The sequence below is a fragment of the Cervus elaphus genome, chromosome 23 (genome assembly GCF_910594005.1).
Source record: "Cervus elaphus chromosome 23, mCerEla1.1, whole genome shotgun sequence".
NCBI classification, from domain to species: domain Eukaryota; kingdom Metazoa; phylum Chordata; class Mammalia; order Artiodactyla; family Cervidae; genus Cervus; species Cervus elaphus.
Genome location: NC_057837.1, coordinates 65,265,591 through 65,287,515, shown reverse-complemented (window position 1 = coordinate 65,287,515; position 21,925 = coordinate 65,265,591). Strand labels below are relative to the sequence as shown.

Sequence of the window (21,925 nt, the reverse complement as noted above, 5' to 3'; positions counted from 1 at the left end):
CTGTCCATGGGATTTCCCAGGCAAGAATACTGGAGAGGGTTGCCATTTCCTTCTCCGGGGGATCTTCCCGACCCAAGGATCAAACTCACATCTTCTGTATTGGCAGGCAGATTCTTTATCACTGAGCCACCAGGGAAGCCCCTCAACATAGTTTGGATGATAATACTAAATATACAAGGTTTGGGGACCTGATTCCTTAGCACTGTATACTATGCTGTCTTGTAAATATACCCTTGTTTATATAACTTCAGTCTCTTGTTGATTATTTATGATTGTGCACCATTAATAATGTTGCCGGTGAACATCCATACAGAATCTTTGCCTGAATTTTTGATCATTTCCCTGGGATGAGATGGAAATAATGTGTCAAAAATCATAAACCTTTGTAAGGTTTTAATGCCTTTTGCCAGATTCCTTTCCAGAAAAGATACAACAGTGTGTTGCTGCTGGCAATGTAGGAGAGTGCCTGTTGCACAGCATGCTGTTCACCACTGGACTTTGCAATTATTAGTAGTCAATTTGGTCAAAAAGTGGCATCCCACGTGTTTTAATTTGCACTTCTTTAATTACACATGAAGCCTTCAGTTTTTCATAAGTCTGTTATCATTTTCTTGTCTTTCCCACATATATAACGTAACTTAAGTTTCTGCATGAAATTATCTGGTTTTCTTTGGCCACCTTCACTTCTTTAGCTGAAAAGGTGGAGACACATGTTTTTGATAGATATAAAATATAAATATAAAATATCTATCAAAAACATTTTTTCATGAACATGTGTATTTAACACAGAAAAATAGTATTGTTTATAGAAAATATCCTTAATGAGAATTTTCTAATGATGCTGAGTTGTCTTTCTAAAATTACATGGACTTAAAGTAACGTTACCAATTATTTTTCAAGATTGCATAAGTTGGCCATACATACATGGTCTTTTTCTGATTCCATATTTTCAGTGTGTATAGAGAATAACTTCAAAATGCCATCTGTACCACAAACTAGATGCTCTTCTAGACACATTCAAAATTAACTCCCCTGCTAGAGCCTTTTATCCCCTGAATTGGTAGGGATTAGAGGGCTGTCCATGTGTGGAAGAGCAGGAAGAAACTCCACAAGTTCTAGTCTCTAGCTATTCTTACTTACTCATTCAGTATCATTTTTTGAGCTTCTTCTATTTGCTCAGTGGGCTTCCCTGGCGGTTCAGCAGTAAAGATCTGCCTGCCAATGCAGGAAATGCAGGTTCAATCCTTGGGTCAGGAAGACTCCCCTGGAGAATGAAATGGCAACCCACTCCAGTATTCTTGTCTGGGAAATCCCATGGACAGAGGAGCCTGGCTGGTCATGGGGTCGCAAAAGAGTTGGACATACTTAGTGACTAAACAACAAATATTTGCTCAGTGCGCTGGAGGGTACAAAAATGAATAAGATGGAGTCTTAGCAAGACTGCAAGGAGATCAAACCAGTCAATCCTAAAGGAGATCAGTCCTGGGTGCTCATTGGAAGGACTGATGCTGAAGCTGAAACTCCAGTACTTTGGCCACTTGATGTGAAGAAGTGACTCATTGGAAAAGACCCTGATGGGAAAGGAGGAGGAGAAAGGAAAGCAGGAGGAGAAGGGGACGACAGAGGATGAGATGGTTAGGTAACATGACCGATTCAATGGACATAAATTTGAGCAGACTCTGGGAAACAATGTAGGACAGGGAAGCCTGGCGTGCTGCAATCCATGGGGTCACAAAGAATTGGACACGATTGAGCATCTGAACTGAACTGGAGTCTTAGCAGTTGGACCTGGGGAGAAAGTAGACATGTCAAAAACCAACCATTGTTCTTGGCCTGCTAGATACTGAGCCTTCGTCTTACACAGTTACAGAAATTACAAAGTGATGAACCAAGGAAAAAGCATGCTTTATTATATTAAATACACTTAGGAGTCATTCTTCCAGAAGATACTTATTGTATATCTAGTATGTTCTCAGCACTTTGCCTGGCATTTAGGGATCAAGTTTCTACATTCTTCTTCTTCTTTTTTTTTTCTGTTGGGCTTGGTCTTGGTTTCTGCTCTCGAGCTTTCTCTAGCCGCAGAGAGCATGGCTACTCTAGTGGTGCATATGGGTTCCTCCTGTTGTGGACCACAGGCTCGAGGTGCTTGGGTTGCAGTAGTTGCGACACAGGGGCTCATTAGTGGTGGCTCATGGGCTCTAGAGCATGGGCTCAGTAGTTACGGCACACGAGCTTGGTTGCTCTGCAACATGTGGCATCTTCCCAGACCAGGGATTGAACCTGTGTCCCCTGCATTGGCAGGCAGATTCTTACCCAGTGTGCTAACAAGGAAGTCCTACATTCTGCCTTTTAGAGCATATTCTGTAGTAAGTAAACAGGTACGTTTACTGCCTGCATTGGCATTTGTATAAGAAAAAGAAAAAACCCTGACTTGATGATCCTGGCTTTTAGGTCATCCCCTGATTTTAGAAGTTTTGAGTACCCACCCATCAGCCATCCCCAGATTAAGCATTCAGCTGGATTACTGGTTCTTGCCTAGGTAATTTTCATGACTCCTTAACTGGCTCGCTGCCTCTGCAGTCTGTCACACAGGCCACTGCTGGTTATTTTCCTGAAACAATTCACATCCCGTCACCTCAGAAACCCTCTTTGACTTCTTGCCTTCCACAGTCAGCTCAAGTTTTCTCACCCTCTCCCTGCAGTTTATCCTCACACCATATGCTGGTCTCTGTAACCCCACACATGCCCAGCATACTCACCTTGCACCCCCTGGGTCTTTACTTCTGCTTCCCTCTGACTCTGGAAGCCTTCAAATGCCCACCCCTTCTTACTTTAGCTGTAGAAATCCTGTTTATCTTTCTGTTCTCACTCAGCTCAGAAGTGAAGTTTTCAAGTACTCTCATTCTGCCTTGGGGCTTCCCTAGTGGCTCAGCAGTCAAGAATCTGCCTGCAATTCAGGAGACACGGGTTTGATCCCCAGGTTGGGAAGATCCCTTGGAGAAGGAAATTACAACCCACTCCAGTCCCTGGGAAATCCCATGGACAGAAGAGTGTGATGGGCTGCAGTCCATAGGATTTCAGAAGACTCAGACACGACTTAGTGATTAAACAACAACATTCTGCCTTGTGTTACATGCTTTTGCCCCTCTAGATTCTATGCTGTTAACATGGTGTTTTATATGTGTGCTTGGGCAAGCATGTGTAAAGAAGAGATCTAGTGGATCAGGTTAACCATAAAACATTGTTGAACCATTAAACAACCTCCCCAGAACATTTTCTTTGAGGTCCCCCTGCTGCCTCCAGGGCGAAGGAGAAGGTTGGGGAATGGGCACAGGGGAGGGCTGGGGAATGGGCGCAGGAGAGGGCTGGGGAATGGGCGCGGGGGAGGGTCGAGGGAATGGGCGCAGGGGAGGGTGGGGGAATGGGCGCAGGGGAGGGTCGGGGGAATGGGCGCAGGGGAGGGCTGGGGAATGGGCACAGGGGAGGGCTGGGGAATGGGCGAAGGAGAAGGTTGGGGAATGGGCGCAGGGGAGGGCCGGGGAGTCGGCGCAGGGGAGGGCCGGGGAGTGGGCGCAGGGGCGGGTTGGGGAATGGGCGCAGGAGGTGTGAGGCTCAGTCATAAGGACTGGCTGTGCTGGGGAATCCTCAGGACCTCAGCAGGTGAGGCCCATAGTTCACTTTTTAAAGAAGGAGGCAACTTGCCCTGCTGCTGCGTAGCCATAGGAGGAATTAGATTCAAAATGTAGCTCTTTAAAGACTCTACTTGTAACGGATCCAGAAAACGAACTTAGCCAGATTTTTAGATCTACTAAGAAATACAAGATATAAAGTATATCATGTAAATATATCTCCCATTTTTTATTTTGGTAATTTCTTTGGCTGATTCAACCAAAACTTGAGTTTCTCCCAGCTGAGCTTCTTGAAAGATCCTCCATGTGCCAAGCTATTTTGTATTTAGCAGTTCATAAAATTGTCTTTCTCTGTTTTTTTTTTTTTTTTTTTTAGGTTGAATGCAATTCTCGCCTGAATCCTGTAAATACAACTTTGCTAAAGGTAATGTTTTTCCTTTCCTCACTGCCAACCATTAGTGAGTAAATTATATGTGGTTCAAATCACTTTATTTCTGAAATAGTTGCCCAGAAACAAGGAAAACTTCTTTCCCTTATTCTCTTTTAAAAAAAAAAATTTCCTAAATATAGTCTCAGTATAGAAAATTGGAAAATAGAAAAAGAACAGAAATATAGAAAGAATAAAATAAAATTACTCCTAATCCTGCCACCCACAGGGGTTACCCTCTGGTAAAAAAAATATATATATATTGGTTTTTTTCCTGGGTGGTGAGGGGCTGTACTGGGTCTTCGTTGTGGTGGATGGGCTTCTACTACTGTGGAGCAGAGGCTGTGGAGCACATGGGTTCAGTAGTTGTGGTGCTCAGGTTTAGTTGCTCCGCGGTAGGTGGGAACCCAACTCCCTGACCAGGGATCAAACCTTCATACCCTGTGTTAGAAAGCGTATTCTTAGCCACTGGACCCCTGGAGAAGTCCCTCTTATTCATTTTTAAATCATTAAGATTATAGGCTCTTTCTAGCCCTGTGTCTGTTTTCCTCAACTTTTTGACATGTAAACATCTTCCTGTGTCATTGAAAACTTCATAAGCATTATTTAATGTTGTGAAATACTAGATAATGGATGGAAATTCTTTATAAGCTAAATTCCCTTGTATGGATAAGAAAGTTTTCCAGTAGCGTTGTCACAATGAGAGTAGATGCGTTTTCTGGAGCCTACAGTGGAATACTTAAGGGCCTGACCTCCTGGTCTGAATTTGTATTACAGTATATTTAAGTGCTAAACTTATGTTGCTTACTGCTGCTTTCTCAGCCTGAAAGACCTCTGCTTTCTTCCCTTTTTCTTTGAAGTGCAGTTAAAAGGGGAGTGCTGCCACTGTAAGCAGCCCATAGTTCCTGGAAATAAAACATGAGGTTAACTTTCTGATGTGACAAAACTCAGAGTGTTCTAGGGTCCAGGTGATTGATGAACTAGTTGAAACATGAATTTTTTTTTTTATAGGTATGTGGTTTCAGATTAGCCTTTCAATGCAGGTTTGAATCAGTTTTCTAAAAGTGCAGAACTGAACGTTAAAGTAGCCACAGGTGTGCTTATTTCTGGGCAGAAATGCCCATCCCACAGCAGCGTGATGGAATTCATTCTCTGTTTGATAGGTATCCAGCTCGGAAGTAGTTCTTTCCAGTACTGTCTCTGCGTATGAGAACTGTTTTACTGGTTCTAGTCATATTTTGACTCCTAAACTTCATGAAAATAACAGCCTGGGCTAATTAAGTCTGTTTTATACTTAAATCAGGTTAAATGTTTGTTCCTGATCTTATACTTAGAATTTTCAGGGAACTGACTATTCCTTGTTAACCTCAGATTCCTGTGCCTCCTGTGGCATTCCCATCTGCAGAATAACAGTCCAGCCTCAAAGTTTTCATGTTAGTGAAGGTTTCCTGAGGTTCCTGTCTCTTTTCTAAAAAGTGCCTGGATACGCTACTCTGTGAGTGTGGGAAACCTCACAAATGGAAGGAAGAAGGTGGCCTCGTGATTGACCATTGTACCCCAAAAGCTGCGTCCTCTGCGGATTGGCAGAGTATGCATCTCCGGGGCTTGTTAGAAATGTAAGTTCTTGAGCCCTGCTCCAAAGCTATTAAATAATAATCCCTCAGGCAGGAACTTGGAGTTATAATAAGCCCTCGTGGTTATTCCCACGCATGATAACAAAGCCCTACTCTAGAAATTTTTGTGCAGATGACAGTAATCAGTGTGTAAAGATTTATGAAGTGAGAGAGAGCCTCATCACTTCCAGCAGTGAAATTAAAGTGGCTGACCAAGCAGGTTGGCTGAATGCAGCATCAGTGCCTGATCGTAGACCTCCCCTTAGTCATGAAGTGGAGACAGTGTAGAGTTGAGAGGGAACTTTTAAGAGTTTGGTGCCCTGAGAAGTAGGGGTCACACTGCTTGAGGACTCTGAAAGTAAATCCTCCAGGTAGAGGCAGAACCAAGGTAGTAGTTAACTTTATTATCACTCGAGTGGAAAATTCCTGACACGGACCTGAAAGCCGGGCCCTGCACTACTGATTAATAAATAGTGAATAATCTTTCAGAATTATATCCAAAGTTATTGCTAGAATTTAGGTCTGTGTATAAGAGCACATTAAGGACGGACTTCCCTGGTAGCTCAGTGGTAAAGAATTTGCCTGCCAGTGAAGGGGGGATATGGTTCAATCCTTGATCTGAGAGGATCCCACATGCCATGAAGCAGCTAAGCTGGTGTGCTGCAACTACTGAAGCCCACAAACCCTAGAGCCCACGCTCCACAGCAAGAGAAGCCACCGCAATGAGAGGCCTGCGTTCTACAACTGGAGAGTAGCCCCCGCTTTCCACAACCAGAGAAAGCATTAGTGCAGCAATGAAGACCCAGTGCAACCAAAGATAAATTAATTAATTAAAAAACAAAAAGAGTGCATTGAGAAGATGGACACTGGGGTGCAGTTAAACATTGAATTAAGGAACCTAAAATTTGACTCTGTCCTGTTTGACAGGACCCTGGATATTCAGAGCATTTCCCTTAAGGGTATTCAGTTCTCAGGTGACTTACATGTTTTTCCCTTCTAGATGGCAGACTGTGGTGGACTACCCCAAGTAGTTCAGGTAAGGAGACTTTTTTTAAAAAGCACCCATTTGATTTCAGCTCTCTGTCCGTGCAATGATTAATAGCTTCTTCTTTTGTGTCCCTAGCCTGGGAAGCTCACCGAGGCCTTCAAGTACTTTTTGCAGGGAATGGGCTACAGTGAGTAGTATACAACTTTCTATTCTAACCAAGATTTATTGATAAATGGGGTCATTTTGGCATCTGAGGAGCGCTCAGTTCTCAGGGCGTAACCTCTGTGCTAGCCAGGCTGAAGTCAAGTAGAAACCAAAATTTTTTATGAAAGATTATTCTGCACATATATACAAAGATGAGCTAAAGCTTACTGAGCACTTACTTTGTGCCAGGCACTCTGTATTCTTAACCTTAAAAGGTAAGTTCTGCTATTAGTCCTATTTTATGGAAGAGGAAATCGAGGCTTAGCGGCCAAGCATGTTTCTCAGGATAACAATTCAGCTGCAGAGCCGTGACTCAAACCCTGGCAGTCTAACTACAGAGTCCACATGTTCAACCACTGAAGCTTCGGCAGTCCTGGCTGTGAATCTGAGGTTGTTACTTCCATTTGAACTTAGATGGATGACTCCTGGCCTAGAGAAACAAGTTAAATCAGTGAAGTCTGCTCCCCACAGGAAACAAACTTGCTGAGTGTTTCAGAGTGAATCCAAGGATGTGTCCTATCATGTGCCACTGTCTTGGTCTCTTGTATTGTGAGACCCCTGAGCTTTCTCATTTGTCCCAGGATAATCCTCACTGTCTCCTTTCTTGGAGTTTTAAAAAAGGATAAAAACCCTTCTAGCCAGGTACAGAGCTCTGTATCCAGTAGGGTGATTTTCCTCCTGTCTGTGGTGTCAGTGTGATTAATGACCCCTGGGCAGCTGCTCTGGGCAGCAGCTGGACCCCTGGGTACAGCCCTGTACCTGGCAGGCAGCCCGTGTATGTCTCGTCTGGAGTGGCCGTGTCATCCCCATCTGTGAGCCACTACCAACCGAGCCCACACCCCTGTCCCTCTGGCTCGCTGGGAGGAGCAGAAGTCCCTCTCCTTTCCTAGGAAGCAGTTCATCCAGGCAAGTTGGCTGTTTATAGTGAGGGAAAAGCAGTTGCCTTTGATTAGTTGAGAGAAGTACGGTCCGAGATGTTATTGAAGCATCAGTTGGCCTTCCCTCCTTTCTGGGACCTTAGAATAAAACTTCACCCCTGGCTTAGTTTGTTCTGTCAGTGTCTGCCAGGTAGCCAAGTTTACCACTTGGCACTCTTGGGTCACTAACCTGCCTTTTCCTGTGTCCATCCTGCTTCCAGTCCCGTACGTGCAGCTCAGTCACCTGAGCACCGAGTCAGGTACCTTCCTCTATGCTGGCCCCGCGCCCGCCTCCCAGCCATGCTCTCCTGGCTGTACTGGCTGCCCGCAGCATGTCCGTGGTTTCCCTGTGCAGTGAGAGCCCGATAGAACGCGGCTCATTGTGCCCCGAGAGAGTTAGCCTGCCGGTCCAGCCCTGATCCCCCAGGAGTAAAGGGGTGGGTTGTAACAGCCAGGGTCACAGCAGCAGCTGAAACTTCACAACGAGCCCTTCTTCCACCACCACCACCTACTGAGTGATCCTTGAGTTAACTCCCAGACACAGGGTTCTCAATTACGAGGGTCGGAGCCTATGCCCGGAGAATGCAGGTACTGACATCTTCTGACCCCGGCATTGAAATGACAGCTGGAGGAGTGGCTTCTTCTAAGACTAGAAGGACAGGCAGGGAGGTAGGCCAGGTTAGGCCCTTTCCTAGCCAAGCTGGAAGGACTTAGAGCCAGAGCAGTGGCACAACAGACGTCTGACTTAAATAGACCCCCGGTGGGCTTTCTCGCAGTCAGCCTGCACCTCAGTGCCTGTGCAGAGGCCAGCTCCAGGCCCACCTGCCCTCCCTGCCCCTCACCTGCCTACATGTCTCCTCCCCAGGTAGCAAGGGTCACCTGTGGACACGGATGGTAGTCTTGTTATATCGGGCTTGCACTGTGTGTGCGAAACACCTTTGTACTTGTGTGGTGTGGTTTGTCTTTCTTTGGTTTAGTCTTGCATGCATTGCAGGTTTTGGTTACCTGTTTGGGTTCCCAAAGCCTTCTTCCTAGTCACTGTATGGATGGCATGGGCATAGCTAAGAGGTTATACTCTGGACTTAGTTTACCCATTGTTCTGCTATAGACTAGAACCATCTGAAATTTCAGCCAGATCCAGAGGATTAAAGCAGCCTTGCCTAGAGCCCCTCACCTAGAGCAAAGTCGGATGGCTGTGTCTCGTCCTGGTGTCACCTTAGATGATGGGTTGGGAAAGCTACATGTAAAGCCTTTGGTGAAACTTCTGGATTAGCTGAGCTTAACCACAGCTCTATCCTCTAGTCCTCTCCGTTCTCTCTTACAGTCCCATCTGCCAGCATGACCCGGCTCGCCCGATCCCGAACCCACTCCACCTCAAGTAGCATCGGCTCTGGAGAAAGTGCCTTCAGCCGATCTGTTGCCAGCAATCAGTCAGACGGAACTCAAGAATCCTCTGAGTCCCCTGATGTTCTGGACAGACACCAGACCATGGAGGTGTCCTGCTAAGCAAATGCTCCTCCCCAGGACCATGCAAGTCCATCCTCCTTCAAACAGCCACTCCATAATATAACACTTCATCCAGCAACCTGGCATCTATCTTTAACTCCTGCATGGCCACTGACTCTCTCTTTCTGGTATCCTGGATTTATCATCCTCTCTGCCTGCCCACCCCCCTTTTTGTATGTACCAAGAACCACTTCCATGCCATTTCTGTAACATTCCAACCTCTTTAGCTGATCAGATCTCCATATCTTCTCTTACCAGCTTTTCCCTGTGCTTTCCCAACTATGTATCTAAGATTCTTTGATCCTGACGTATGTGTGTGAGCACGCGTGTCTGTGTTTGTGTGTGCATACTTTTGTGATTTTAGACATGCTTTCTTGTAGAGCTTCTGCAGACAAAAACAAAGAAAGGGACTCTTTTTTTTTGCATTTTCAGTGGTGTTTTTAGGAGAAATATGCAGAACAGGTTTCTAGGTTGAGTAGGCCATTACATTCTTTTTCGGTTCCTTACCGATGGTCAAGATTTGCGAAGTGACTTCAGGAGAGAGCAGATCTGAGGAAGGTAGAAAATCGTAATTCCTGTTTGGACAGTTGATTATGACCAACAGAAGGAAGCCTGTTACATAGAGAAGCAGGCCAGGTGGCCAGCCACCTTCTCCTGTCCAATTGAATTCATGTATCCTATAAATAAAAGGAAGGGATATGTTCTCTCAGAAGCCCATGAACGATGACATTCTGATGCAGTGTGGCATTTTTCTGAAGGAATGAGTGTGGCTTAATTATTAGACTCTCTTAGCGCAGGAAGGTGGAAAACGAAATTCCAGGCCTCTGCTCTGTCGGAGCAAAATTGATCTCTCTGCAGTGTCCGATGCCACACACCAGACATCGGAAGGAGGTGCCTCCCAGGAGAAGAACTCTCCATCTCTCCATCCCCCCAGAAGGGAGAAGTATGACCTGAAAATTATATAGATGTTGAGGAAATGGCTGGAGAGAGAGGAACAGACAACACAATATGATGATTTATAAGTATAACCTTGATTTCAGAAGACTTAATGGAGACTAAATGAAAGATAGAACCCATTTCTCAGAAGGTTAATCCTGTGAACTCCCTCTTGTAAGAGGGAAGGGGCCATAAGGGCACCCCATCCAGGTAGAATTGTGTTCGGTCTGCTGCTATATGAGGGGGTCACAGCCACCCAGAGAGTGTCTCCAGGAGGAGTGTGAAAACAGTTGCCACCCAGTAAGGGTCCCGCTTTGACAGCACAGAGATGTCAGCTCAGGGTTACACAATTTCAGTCCTAGGAAGGGGCTTTTCAGACATAGCATTCACTTTCTGCTCAGATAGGGAATGCATCACTCTGCCGGAGTACGACTTTTTACAGATGATGAAATAAAGCTGTATATGTCTCATTGTTACCCAGTGGTTGGTGTGACTTCTCTCAAGCCACTTCCTGGGGCTCTGGTGGGGACTGTACATGGTCTTCATACTGGGTCACATACCTGATGATTATCCACCCAGCGACACCATCCATTTACAGTGAGGAAACCAAGTCCCGGGATTAATCATCTGCCCGAGATCATCATGCCAGTAAGCCAGCTGGGATTGAACCCTGAGTCCACCTGACACACCTGTATTCCCCTCAAACGAAAAACCATGAGAAGCTTGATCGTGTGGTTCGTAATGGAGGAGAAGCTGAGGTCTCAGGAAGGCGTTCAGCATCTCAGCTCTGCCCTTCGTGCGTGGTTGCCGCGTCCCACCCCTCGTGCAGTAATCCGCAGCCACCTGCCAGGGCTCCACCAACAGACCAGGCTGTGTTTCTCCAGAAGGGGCTCTTTGTACCCTGCCCCCCAAGAATAATTCCAGGGGGGTGGCTATCCTAGATCAGTTCCAAATGATCCAGGGGCAGTGGCTACCAGTACACCCAGGTCGCAGTGTCTGGGAGGTACTTGTAAAATGACTTGACCCTGCCCCTCCTAGTAGAGGACAGAAAACCAGTGCCCGTGGGCAGACCAGGTGTCCGCGCTGAGTTCCTGACAACACCGTCCAACACGCAGTTCCAGAGCTGCAGGTGGTCTAACGGCCACGGCTGCTCTAAGAACCCGCCCGGCTCCAGCCGTCTTCGCTGCACGGTGCGGATGGTTGCCTCTTTCCCAGCTTGGCTTTGTGCCTGGAGTCAGGCCCCAGCTGACTACACCCAGCTGGTCCTTCCCACACTCATCCTCTTCTCATTTTCATTTTCTTTCTTTCTATTCAATATTATAAGAAAAAAAAGTTGGAGCGCATACTTTGTGAGAGGTAAGGAAGTGGCCAGGTAGACGCTACACACGATGACTGTGTTAAGCTTTTCCGCGTAAACTCTCTCACCCAGTTCTTGTGGCAGCTCTGCGAAGTGGGCAGTGCATTTTACAAAGAACAGTTGAGGAAAGTCAGGTGGTGTCGCCAGAGACACCTACTCGACAAGGTTCCTAGTTCTTCCAGAATCAGTGCATTTTCGTGTTTTATTAAGGCTTTTATTGAGCACCCACTGCAGATCGAGCCCTTTCATCATCTTGTGTGACCCTCCTCTGATCCAGGAAGGTAGACCTATTGCAATTTTATGGATGAGAAGACAGGCCCATTAAAAAAAAAAAAAAAAGAAGACAGGCCCAGAGGTAACTAACTTAAAAATAGTCAAGAAACTAATAGAGCAGCACATCTAGGCTTTAAACTCTCTGATTTTCAGGTGCCTCCCTGAGTGGAACGGGAGAGCATATGGTGGGATTATTTTTAGACCAGAGATGTCATTCCCTGCTCATGGACCGCTCCTTAAGGCCAGTGCGAAAGGCTGTTTGTCAAATGGAAAGATGGACATCACAGTGGTGTGGCGGAAAGAGCAGGGGGTTGGGCCTGCGATCAGGTCCCTCCCAGCCACAGGCCACATCCTTGGGGGGCCGTCACCCACTCTAGCATGCTGGTTAGAACTTTCTTAAAGAGGGGAGGCCTTCCACTCTGGCCCTCCACTCTCCACGCCACATGCCTCAGGAGTTAAATCTCAAACAATCCTTCCCCAGGAGAAAGGGAGACCATGAGCCCAGGTACAGCAAGGCCCCAAAACAGGCTGCATTGTCTGTGAATGACAGTTTTGTATTCAAAGCATCTGTCTCCAGGATTGCTAAGCCCCCTAAAGGGGAGATAACAAGTGGGTGTGATTATTTTGATGCTAATGAGCTGAGGTTTTTATTTAAATTTATTTGAATGTTATTAACTGATTTAAGCACACCAGTCCGAGACAGTTTTATCAGAGATTCTTCATCCTAGCAGAGTGAGTCTCAAGGTTAGGGAATGCATCATAAGGATCACGGGGAGGGCTTGTGAAGACAGGTTGCTGGCCCTCCACCATGGAGTTTCTGATTGGGTAGATCTAAGATGGGCCCTGAGAATCCTCCTATGAAACAAAGTCCCAGATGATACTGAGGCTACTGGCCTAGGGACCACACTTGAAGAACCACTGTCCAGGTCCTGCTACACACAGTGTGGCTCCCAGATGGTCAACATGGTTTTATCCACTGGGAGTTGTTAGCAGTGCATAATCTTGAGCCCCACCCAGACTCACAGAACCAGAATCTACTGTTTAACAAGATCCCCAAGGGCTTCCTAGACACAGTAAAGGTTGGGACACATCCCTTCATGGCATTGCTTCCCATACTTGCCAGCCAGAGGAATCTCTTGGAGTGGTGAAGATTCAGAGTCTGGGGGCTGCTTCTCTGCTGACTTGGATTTAGAAGATGTGGGAGGGTCCCAGGGATCTGAGACTAGCGAGCCCCCTCAGGTGATGGTGACGATCAGGGAAGTCTGGCTACCCATTTACCTTGGGTCTCTGTCCCTCAGAACAGACCCAAACCCCAGAGCCAGATGAGAAACCTCTCTCACCAGGATCGTGACGCGGCAGCTGCTTCTCCCCCACAAACAGGAACTTGGGGAAGGTGGCTCCTTGATGGTCTGTGATGCCGTCAGAGGAAACGGGTGGTTGTGAGAACCACAGAGCCTGCAGATGTGAGCCGGGAGCCCCAAGGACCCTGCAGCAGAGCTCAGAGACGCGGTCCTGGTTCCCTGCCTGGCTGTACTTGACAGGGCCACCTACCCAGAGGTCTCTGAGGAGCACAGGGCTCCTATCCCATCCCCGGGCTACAGACTGCTACCACAGGCAGATGCTGAGCTCCCCAAAGCTCCCTGAAGACTCTCACAGGCCAAGAGATTTCTGGGTGGCCTAGAAGCAAGGACGTTGGTAGACTTCCAGAAGACTTTCCACCCCACCGAGAGCTCCAACCTCTTCAGCTAAAGCATGCATCTTAGCTGGGCCCCCGCCCCAAGACTCTGATGACAGGAAACCAGTAAGTATGCTTGTTTGTGTTTTCCGATGGCCTTGGGACTGTGAGGAAGGATGGTCCCCTCAAGACGGAGTGGGCTGTATGGTTGGAAAATAAGCTCAAGGGAAAGGGGAGTTGGTTCTGCTGAGGCTGTGAGAAGCAGCTTCTGAGGGTCCTCCTCTCCCCCTTTGCTGTTCCCTCCAGCTGCTTTTTATTCTGGTCCCATTCTGGTCCCATCTCAGTTCCCAACTTGCTGTGTGACGTGGGGACCCTCTCAGCGATAGCTGTATGGTGTCATTGGATACGAGGAGTCTAGATTATAACCTCTGAAGGCACGTTCAGTTCCGGAGTCTACAGTTACTCTCAAAAAGGTCTTCAGCTGATCTTTCTGAGCTAAAAGGGAGGGCAGGGGTTCTCCCCTTTAGCTCAGTCCAAATCTGTGACTTACCTCCACCACTGAGAAATGATCTTCAGAAGCACACACTCACAGAAGACTCGAGGTCACCTTCTCTGGGCCCTGGTCACTGTTTGGAATGGTATCCAAATTCTGCCGATCTCTCAAAAGGTCAAGTGCGATGATCAAAACAATGTGGGCCATGTGCTGACCTCAGCTGTCTTTAACTCTTTCCTTCCGCCCATGCCTGGGCCCCTGCAAAGTGCCTAACATGAGTAAGTTGTTCAGATACTTACACAGTTTTTATTAGATTCTTTCTCTTGAAGTTGGGCCAATACCACCTCCTCCTCCTAGGTCTGCCCACCCACGGCTGCCCCCAGAAGTCTTCCCGACCTTGACCTGGCCAGGTGAAGGGAGCCGGCAGAGTGCTGGGGGCTGGCAGCCTGTGTGCAGGGTTCTCCTGCCTCCGTGGGCCCAGCCCCCACCCCCACCTGCTGCGGGAAGAAGCCTCTGGGTTTAGTGTGGTTGGTAACTGTGGTGACTGTCTTGCTCAAGGAGAAGAAAGTAACCTTCACTGAGCACACACTCCCTGCTGGGCTGCTCAGCTTCTCCTCACAACCTGTAGCGTCAGTATTATTCCCAGGTTCACACATGAGACTCAGAGAAGTTGTCTGCTTTGCCTGAGGTCACACAGCTCGAGTTTGGTTGGTCTGAATTAAGCCCTCGCGCTAGCCAGGCATGATCTGTCCCAGGAGTTTTCTGAACCCATGTCTGTACCTCATACCCAAGGGGGAAGGAAAGGCTGGGACCAGCAGGACTGTTGAAAACCTGACCATGAAGAGCTGCCTTGACCTTGAGGGAAGCAGAGACCCCAGGAGGCAGCAGCACCAGCTTGGGCTGCCAGGGTTTCAGGATTCCCAAGTCTGAGCAGGAAGTGGCTGCCAGGAGCCATCCCCTAAGGGTGGGCCTGAGCTCCCCCGGGAGGGAGGGCAAACAGATCCTGTTTTCCCCTTGTCGATGGCATGAGACGGCAGATAGTTTCACAGATAAATGTTCTAACCTCTAAAGCAGGACCTTTACTCCTCAGACAGGATGGCTGGTGAGGCCATGGGAGCCCCTCCACAATCATGGCAAGCAGCTGTCCTCACCCAGGGGTGGGGAGATGTTCAAAGGCACAATGGAGCCTGCCGTGTCCCCACACTGCTGTAATCGTGTCCTGTCTCTAGAGAAAAGACTGAAACTGTCTCAAAGAATGAAACCACCTTCCTGCAACATCTTAATAATATATTGTTTGAAAAAATCAGCATTACCATGGAAACCTGAGAATTTAAATTATTCTAAGGATAATGGGCAAGATCCCCTGGAGAAGGAAATGGCTACCTACCCCAGTGTTTTTGCCTGGAGAATCCCATGGACAAGGGAGCCTGGCGGGCTACAGCCCATGGGGTTGCAAGAGTTGGGCACAGCTTAGAGATTAAGGATAAAACACCTATCCGAAGAGCTTATAATCAGTCCATCCATTTAGATAATGTGCATCAAGTGCCATCTGTGGGTGAAAATGCTGAGGAAATGGGCAAACGGAGAGGTAGATCCTTGTTCACAGCATGCTATGGAATCGTGACTGGTTAAACAAGCACCCCAGTACATGAATAATTAAAAATTGGGAAGAGCACAGCAGGGAGCTGAGAGGGACACAAGGGAAGGTCCCCAGAAACAGCCTCTGGTGAAGTGACATTCAGGGTATGAGAAAGGAAAAACAGGCGCTGGCTAGCCTCTTCACACGCGTTATCTCTCAGGCCCGTATGGTGGGTGTCGTTATCCCCTTTTTCAAATGAGGAAATGGAGGCAAAGAGAGGGAAATGGTTCGACAACCAATCCTGCAAAGACTTGCAAGTCATCACTGTGTCATACAGTCTCCCAGGCATCTTACTTTGCCCAGTGACACTAGCCACTCAGTGTCAGCTAAGCTTGCGAGACATGCCAGCTCCCAAGCCCCCTCAGATCCCCCTTGCCCACCTAGCCATGGGTCCCGGTGTGCCTGGAAGGAATGAACTCTGTCCTGTCATTGGCCCCTGCCTCCCAGGTGACAGAATGTGATCCCAGGTCAGGTAGTGGTTCTGAGGAACCATAGCAATGAGCAGCTAGGGCTGGGGGATTCAGGGAAAACTTCCTGGGGAGGGTGGGATACAGACAGGCCGGAAATGGGAAAAGGGTCTTCCAGCCAGTGAGAGGGGACTTCACACAGGGAAAGGCCCAGAAACATTGAATGGAGCATGGCTGCAGCATAGAAAAGATGGGATGGAAAGAAAACAAGTTCCGGTTTGCAGAAAGCCTTCAGAGTCTGGTGGGGAGGGGCTGGAGCCTGGTCCTGACTGGAGGGATCTCATTCCCTTGTGTCGGCCAGGAGGTCAGCAGGGCTGAGCTGGGGCAGGGTGGGGTGGAGGGGGGGTGGGCAGGAGCGGGAGGAGGCGGGGGTCTGGGCACCAGGCTCGGGCAGCCGTGGCACATCCCCATCACAGCATCTCTTTCAGATTTCTCTTGGCGATGTGCTCCTGAGTGTTCTTCTGAGGAACGATGGGAAGTCAGCCCAGCAGGGGGAAAGCCCTTCCAAGCCCAAGCTTCAGCCCCTGTGTGCAACACCAAGATCCTGAGCCCATGCAAGCAGGTAGGCTGTGGGCCCCAGGGCAGCCACTCCAACACAGCTTGAAGTATCAACATAGCTTTGAGCGTTTGCCTCCCCATGAACCACACGGCCAGGGTTCCTGCTCTGGGGGAACGTACATATTAGTGGTCAGAACATTAAAACAGATAAACTAGAATATGTGAGAGGGTGACAGGAGCGAACCAGAGGGTGTGATGGGCCCCCAGGCATCTCCCACGGCTTCTCTCCTCCTAACTCAGCTTATCCAGAGACTGAGCTGCAGCTCTCAGACCAGCCCACTTTCGCTGCTCTCCAAAGCTGCACCGTCCATTACCACAGCCACTAACCTTATGTTGCTATTTCGGTTTAGACTGAAATTAATTAAAATCAAAGATTCAGCTCCTCAGTCACACCAGCCTTATTTTAAGTGCTCACCAGCCGTATGTAGCTAGTAGCTACCTTATTGGACAACACAATTATAGAACATTTCCATCAGCACAGAAAGTTCTGCTGGATGGTGATGCTGTTATCCTGAGAGGTGCTGTGAAATACTTAAAGCAAAATAGAGCTATGATGCCTGGAAAAAGTGAGTTCATACAAGGCATAGGCTGAACCTATCATTGTGGTTTTCTAAGGCAGTCCTGACTAAAAATGTCTGTTTTTATGATGATTCAGTTCAGTTCAGTTCAGTTGCTTAGTCGTGTCCGACTCTGCAACCCCATGGACTGCAGCACGCCAGGCTTCCCTGTCCATCACCAACTCCCGCAGCTTGCTCAAACTCATGTCCATTGAGTCAGTGATGCCATCCAACCATCCCATCCTCTGTCGTCCCCTTCTCCTCCCGCCTTCAGTCTTTCCTGGCATCAGGGTCTTTTCCAGTGAGTCAGATGATTAAGATGATTAGGCCATCAAAATATCCTGCAGTATCTAATACTTTGATGTTAGAACTATAGCCCCAGTTTGTTTCTTGTTCCCTAAAACAGCCCACAAATCCTTTCTAACATCACTTTCTTTTTTTTTTTTAACATCACTTTCTGATTTGGGGTTTTGATAATGCATTTGTCAGCAGCCCCCAGAGAGAGAGAGAACTAGTAGAGTATGTGTGTGCACACATGTGTAAGAGAGAATTTAAGAAATTGCCCCACACAGTTGTGGAGTGGCCAGTCTGAAGTCTGCAAGGCAGGTCAGCAGGCTGGAGACCCGGGAGGAGGTGATGCTGCTGAATTCCAGAGTGGACCCTGGAGGCAGGATTCTCTCTTCCTCCAAGGACATCAGCCTTTTTCTCTCAGTCTTCAACTGACTAGAGAAGATCCACTCACATTGTAGAGGGTAATTCAAAACCTCCTGATTTAAATCACTGGAAAAGACCCTGATACTGGGAAAGATTGAAGGCAAAGGGAGAGCGGGGTGGTGGAGAATGAGATGGTTGGATGGCATCACTGACTCGATGGACACGAAGCTGAGCAAACTCCAGGGAGGACAGAGAGGCCTGACGTGCTGCAGTCCACGGTGCTGCAAAGAGCTGGGCACAACTTAATGACTGAACAACAACTGACTTAAATGTTAATCTCCTCTAAAAAAAAAAAAAGCAGCAGCATGGCAGCATCTAGACTAGTGTTTGACCCAATATCTGAGTACTGTGGGCTAGCCACACTGACACACAAAAGTAACCATCACAGATAACAAGAACCATCAGCACTTCTAGGAGGAAGAACACAGCCACACAGTTAAACAGAAGTGGCAGAGTGCAGAGCCACAGTCTGGATGTCTGTGTTTGGCGGGTGTTGCCCCCAATCTGAGAAGTCCTCTACATTGGCGGGGGCGTCCTTTCCACTTCTCTGCCTGCATCCCCAATATCCTCCTCTTGTTTTTTTTTTTTTAATTTGTTTTCTTTTTGGCCACACTGCACAGCATGTGGGATCTTAGTTCCCCGACCTCGGATCAAACCCGTGCCTCCTTCAGTGGAAGTCAGTAGTCCTAACCACTGGACCCCCAGGGAAGGCTCAGTATCCTCCCTTCTTTAATACCAGCCTCCCCCAGATCCCAGATCCAGGTGTTGTCGACACCTGGACCCTGCAGACACCTGGTGGGCAGGCAGCTGCCTCCTCTTTGCCACTCACTGTACACCCAGAGTCTGGGGCCCTGCAGGAAGAGATCTGGAAACCACACAGACCTCCACCTTGTTTCCTCTGAATCAAGCCACAGGCAGTGCCCCCAAGGCAACTCTGACTCACAGCGAGGCAGCTGAGAGGGTGACCCCCAGCAGGTGTGCTGGGGCCCTCCCTGCCTGTGGGAACAGAGGGGAACTGGGTACCCCCCTCTCCCAGGGTCTCCAGGGGAAGGACAGGCCACAGCTGTGGACAAGGCAGGCATCGCCCCGAGACAGGAGCTAAAGCAACCATCAGTTACAGTTGTTTTAGATTTTGGTGACAGTTTTAAGGGTCTCTGATTCAGAGTGTGAGCTGAGGGGCTCGTCAGGGAAGGGACATTTCATTTCCTCCAAAGAGTGACGGATGAAGGTGACTCAGCCACTGGAGGGGGCCCATCAGGGGGCAGCATGTGCAACTCAGTGGCTCCTGGGGATGCAAAACCAGGGCTTCCAGAAGGGAAAGGGGCCCTTCTGGCCACCTGCTTCCATTCTTGTCGCAGGACACTCTCAGACTTACTTGCACCATGTATTTGAGCATCAGGCATTCCTCTGCCCCGTGGGATGGCCAGGCCCCAGGCTCTGAGGACTTCAGTCTTGGGTGAACAAGGGGATCTCCACGTGGGTCTGGGAGAACATGCAGGAACCGGTCCATTTTCAGAATCTCAGCCTCACTCTGTCCATGTCCTGGAGGCCCTCAGCCCCCATAAAGAGTCCAGCCCTGAGTCTGCCCCGCCCTGTCCCCTGGGTCCTTGTCTGTCCTCTTCTCTCCCTCCCTCACTTCCTGGGGCCCCAGCTCTGTCTAGAGGGCCTCACAGAGGCCTCTCAGGCCCTGAGGAACATCTATGAGTTACATAAACCTTTCTTTCTGGCCCTGACTGCTTCTCATAGCTTGATGCAGAGGCCCCTACTGAGATGGGACGAGGAGGAATGGGAGGGGAGCCACTGGGGTGTGGGTGAAGGGTGCTCAGTAGGATGGGATTTTTCAGTAAAATTGGGCCTGGACAGGCGTCAGGAGGTCTAGTTAGATGGGACAGTCTGGGCCCTAGTGGGGCGAGGGGATGAACATCCTGTGCTAAAGGTAGCCGCTTGCCACCCGCTCTCCAACTTCACGGTTAGGCCTCAAGGCCCCTGTGTTCTCAGGACCAGTCTGGGGTTGGGGGGGGGGGGGGGTCGGGGGGGGGGGGGTCTGGGTGGGGGTGGCTCTTTCTCTGTGACTCCCTCTTTGCATGTCAGCCTCCCAGGCAGTCTAGGCCTTTCAGAGATGTGCTGTGCGGGCCAGTCCACCCACCCTGGGCCCATGGGTGGAGAAGGACTCCCAGCAGAGTGTCCTGCGGAGCCTCAGTTGCCTTGCTGTGTCATGGGGCTGAAGAGAGATGATGCATACAGCAGGTGCTCAGCAAGATATGGCAAGTGTATGGCTCGGACACTTGACAGAGCCACGCGCTCCTGCTGGGCGCCTGCTCTGGGCCAGGCCTGTCTCAGCGGGCCTGGGGCTGCACTTCTGAGGGGACAGCACAGACTTGAGCCTGTGGCTCAGAACAAAAGTCACGAGAGAACAACTCTGCCCACATGCAGGCACTCCAGAGTTACAGTGCCCGTCCAGATGGGTGATGTCCTGGGCCCCTCGAGGAGTCCTCACCCTCCTGTGTTCCCCTCCCAGCCCCTCAAAGCTGGTCCATCTGGTAACCACCTCATCAGTGCCTTTCAGAAGCTGAGCTCAGAAATTCAGGCTAATACCTGCTTAAAACTGTCAGTTTTAAGTTTGCTGAGCAGCAGAATTCCTCTAACAAAATCTCCTATGATGATCTGTGTAACAATGGGGTTGTAGGGACTTCCCTGGTGGTCCAATGGTTAAGAATCTGCCTGCCAGTGCGGGGGACACGGGTTCTATCCCAGGTCCAAGAACTAAGATCCCACATGCTACAGGGCAACTAAGCCTATGCGCCTCGACCACTGAGTCCACGCACTCTGGAGCCCATACTCCACCCACCACAGCAAGAAGCCCACACACTACAACTAGCTGGAGAGTAGCCCCTACTTGCTGCAACTCGAGAAAGCCTGTGCACAGCAACGAAGACCCCGCACAGTCAAAAAAAAAAGGGGGGGGTGTAGTCAGGAGCCCCACTGCCCTTGCCGCACCAGTCCTCTCCCTGAGGGGCCCCAGGAGATGTCTGGGTGCCCTAGGGCTCTACACAGCCCTGTGGAAAAGCATCAGATCCAGGCACCCTCTGGGAGCCCAGCAGACATGCCGCCCCGGGTGCCTGTGGGAGGACTGATGGAGGAGCCCAGCCTCCACTGGGCCTCACTTCTGGCCAGAAGGTGATCGCCTCTGTCCCTCCCTCCAGAGAGGAGCCAGGCCAAGGCTGTGGCCCTGGGCAGTTTCCCAGTGGGCGAGCAGGCAGAGCTGTCGCTGAGACTGGGTGAGCCGTTGACCATCATCTCGGAGTAAGTCTTTCCAAGGGCACTGGGTGGGGTGCTCTGTCCCTTCCCCCAATCCCTAAAGATGCACTCATGGGGGGAGGGGCCCCTTCCAGGAGAAAAGAGCGTGGCCTTTGGTTCTGAGCTCACACAAGCTGAGTGTCTACAGCTTGACACTCCTGCAGAGAGAAGCAGTGGGGAGGGGCCCTGAATCAGACATCTGCTGCCCAGGAGGTACCTGGATCGGCTGGTGCAGGGAAACCTGGGACACTTAGGTGGGACAGGTAGCCACAGGACCCAGCCTGGAGGGTCCCCATGAATCCCCCAGGAGCACTTCCCAGGGCCTGGCCTTTCTGAGAAGGGGGCCCCCTCATCCTTCTCTCTCCAGGGATGGAGACTGGTGGACGGTGCTGTCAGACATCTCAGGCAGAGAGTACAGTGTACCCAGCATCCACGTGGCCAGAATCTCCCATGGGTGAGTCCCCACCCCAGGCCCTGCCTCGACAGGGCTTCCTGCTGTCTCCTCCCACACGTGTGGTTCTGTACGCCCAGTCTTATCTGAGCAGAGCTGGCATCAGTGGAGAATCAGGCCAGGACCCTGTCCTCCAGAGGAGCTAACAACTGACTCTCTTAGGTCAGCCTGTGAGGCTTGGGACCCCAGGGGAGGGGGCTCGTGAAGGCCTCATGGAGATGTGG

The 21,925-nt window shown here is 49.4% G+C and overlaps 2 protein-coding genes across 9 annotated transcripts in view; both read left to right on the top strand.

Annotated features, from left to right (window-relative positions):
• NDRG3 (NDRG family member 3) overlaps positions 1-10,696 on the top strand; it is a 61,779-nt gene extending 51,083 nt beyond the window's left edge. For 6 of the 7 annotated variants that reach the window (XM_043884400.1, XM_043884397.1, XM_043884401.1 and 3 more), the window contains 5 exons: positions 4,006-4,053; positions 6,670-6,705; positions 6,793-6,844; positions 8,000-8,038; positions 9,103-10,696. In XM_043884400.1, coding sequence (XP_043740335.1) covers positions 4,006-4,053; positions 6,670-6,705; positions 6,793-6,844; positions 8,000-8,038; positions 9,103-9,284 — 357 coding nt within the window. In that variant the 3' untranslated portion in view covers positions 9,285-10,696. The remainder of the gene's footprint in view (positions 1-4,005; positions 4,054-6,669; positions 6,706-6,792; positions 6,845-7,999; positions 8,039-9,102) is intronic. The other variant, XM_043884402.1, reaches the window with a different exon arrangement.
• A 1,246-nt stretch (positions 10,697-11,942) lies between these two features.
• Positions 11,943-21,925, top strand: part of SLA2 (Src like adaptor 2) — a 27,350-nt gene continuing 17,367 nt past the window's right edge. The window contains exons 1-4 of one of the 2 annotated variants that reach the window (XM_043884411.1): positions 11,943-13,651; positions 16,553-16,686; positions 21,157-21,256; positions 21,618-21,704. In XM_043884411.1, coding sequence (XP_043740346.1) covers positions 16,596-16,686; positions 21,157-21,256; positions 21,618-21,704 — 278 coding nt within the window. In that variant the 5' untranslated portion in view covers positions 11,943-13,651; positions 16,553-16,595. Of the gene's footprint in view, positions 13,652-16,313; positions 16,429-16,552; positions 16,687-21,156; positions 21,257-21,617; positions 21,705-21,925 lie in introns of those variants that run through there. The other variant, XM_043884412.1, reaches the window with a different exon arrangement.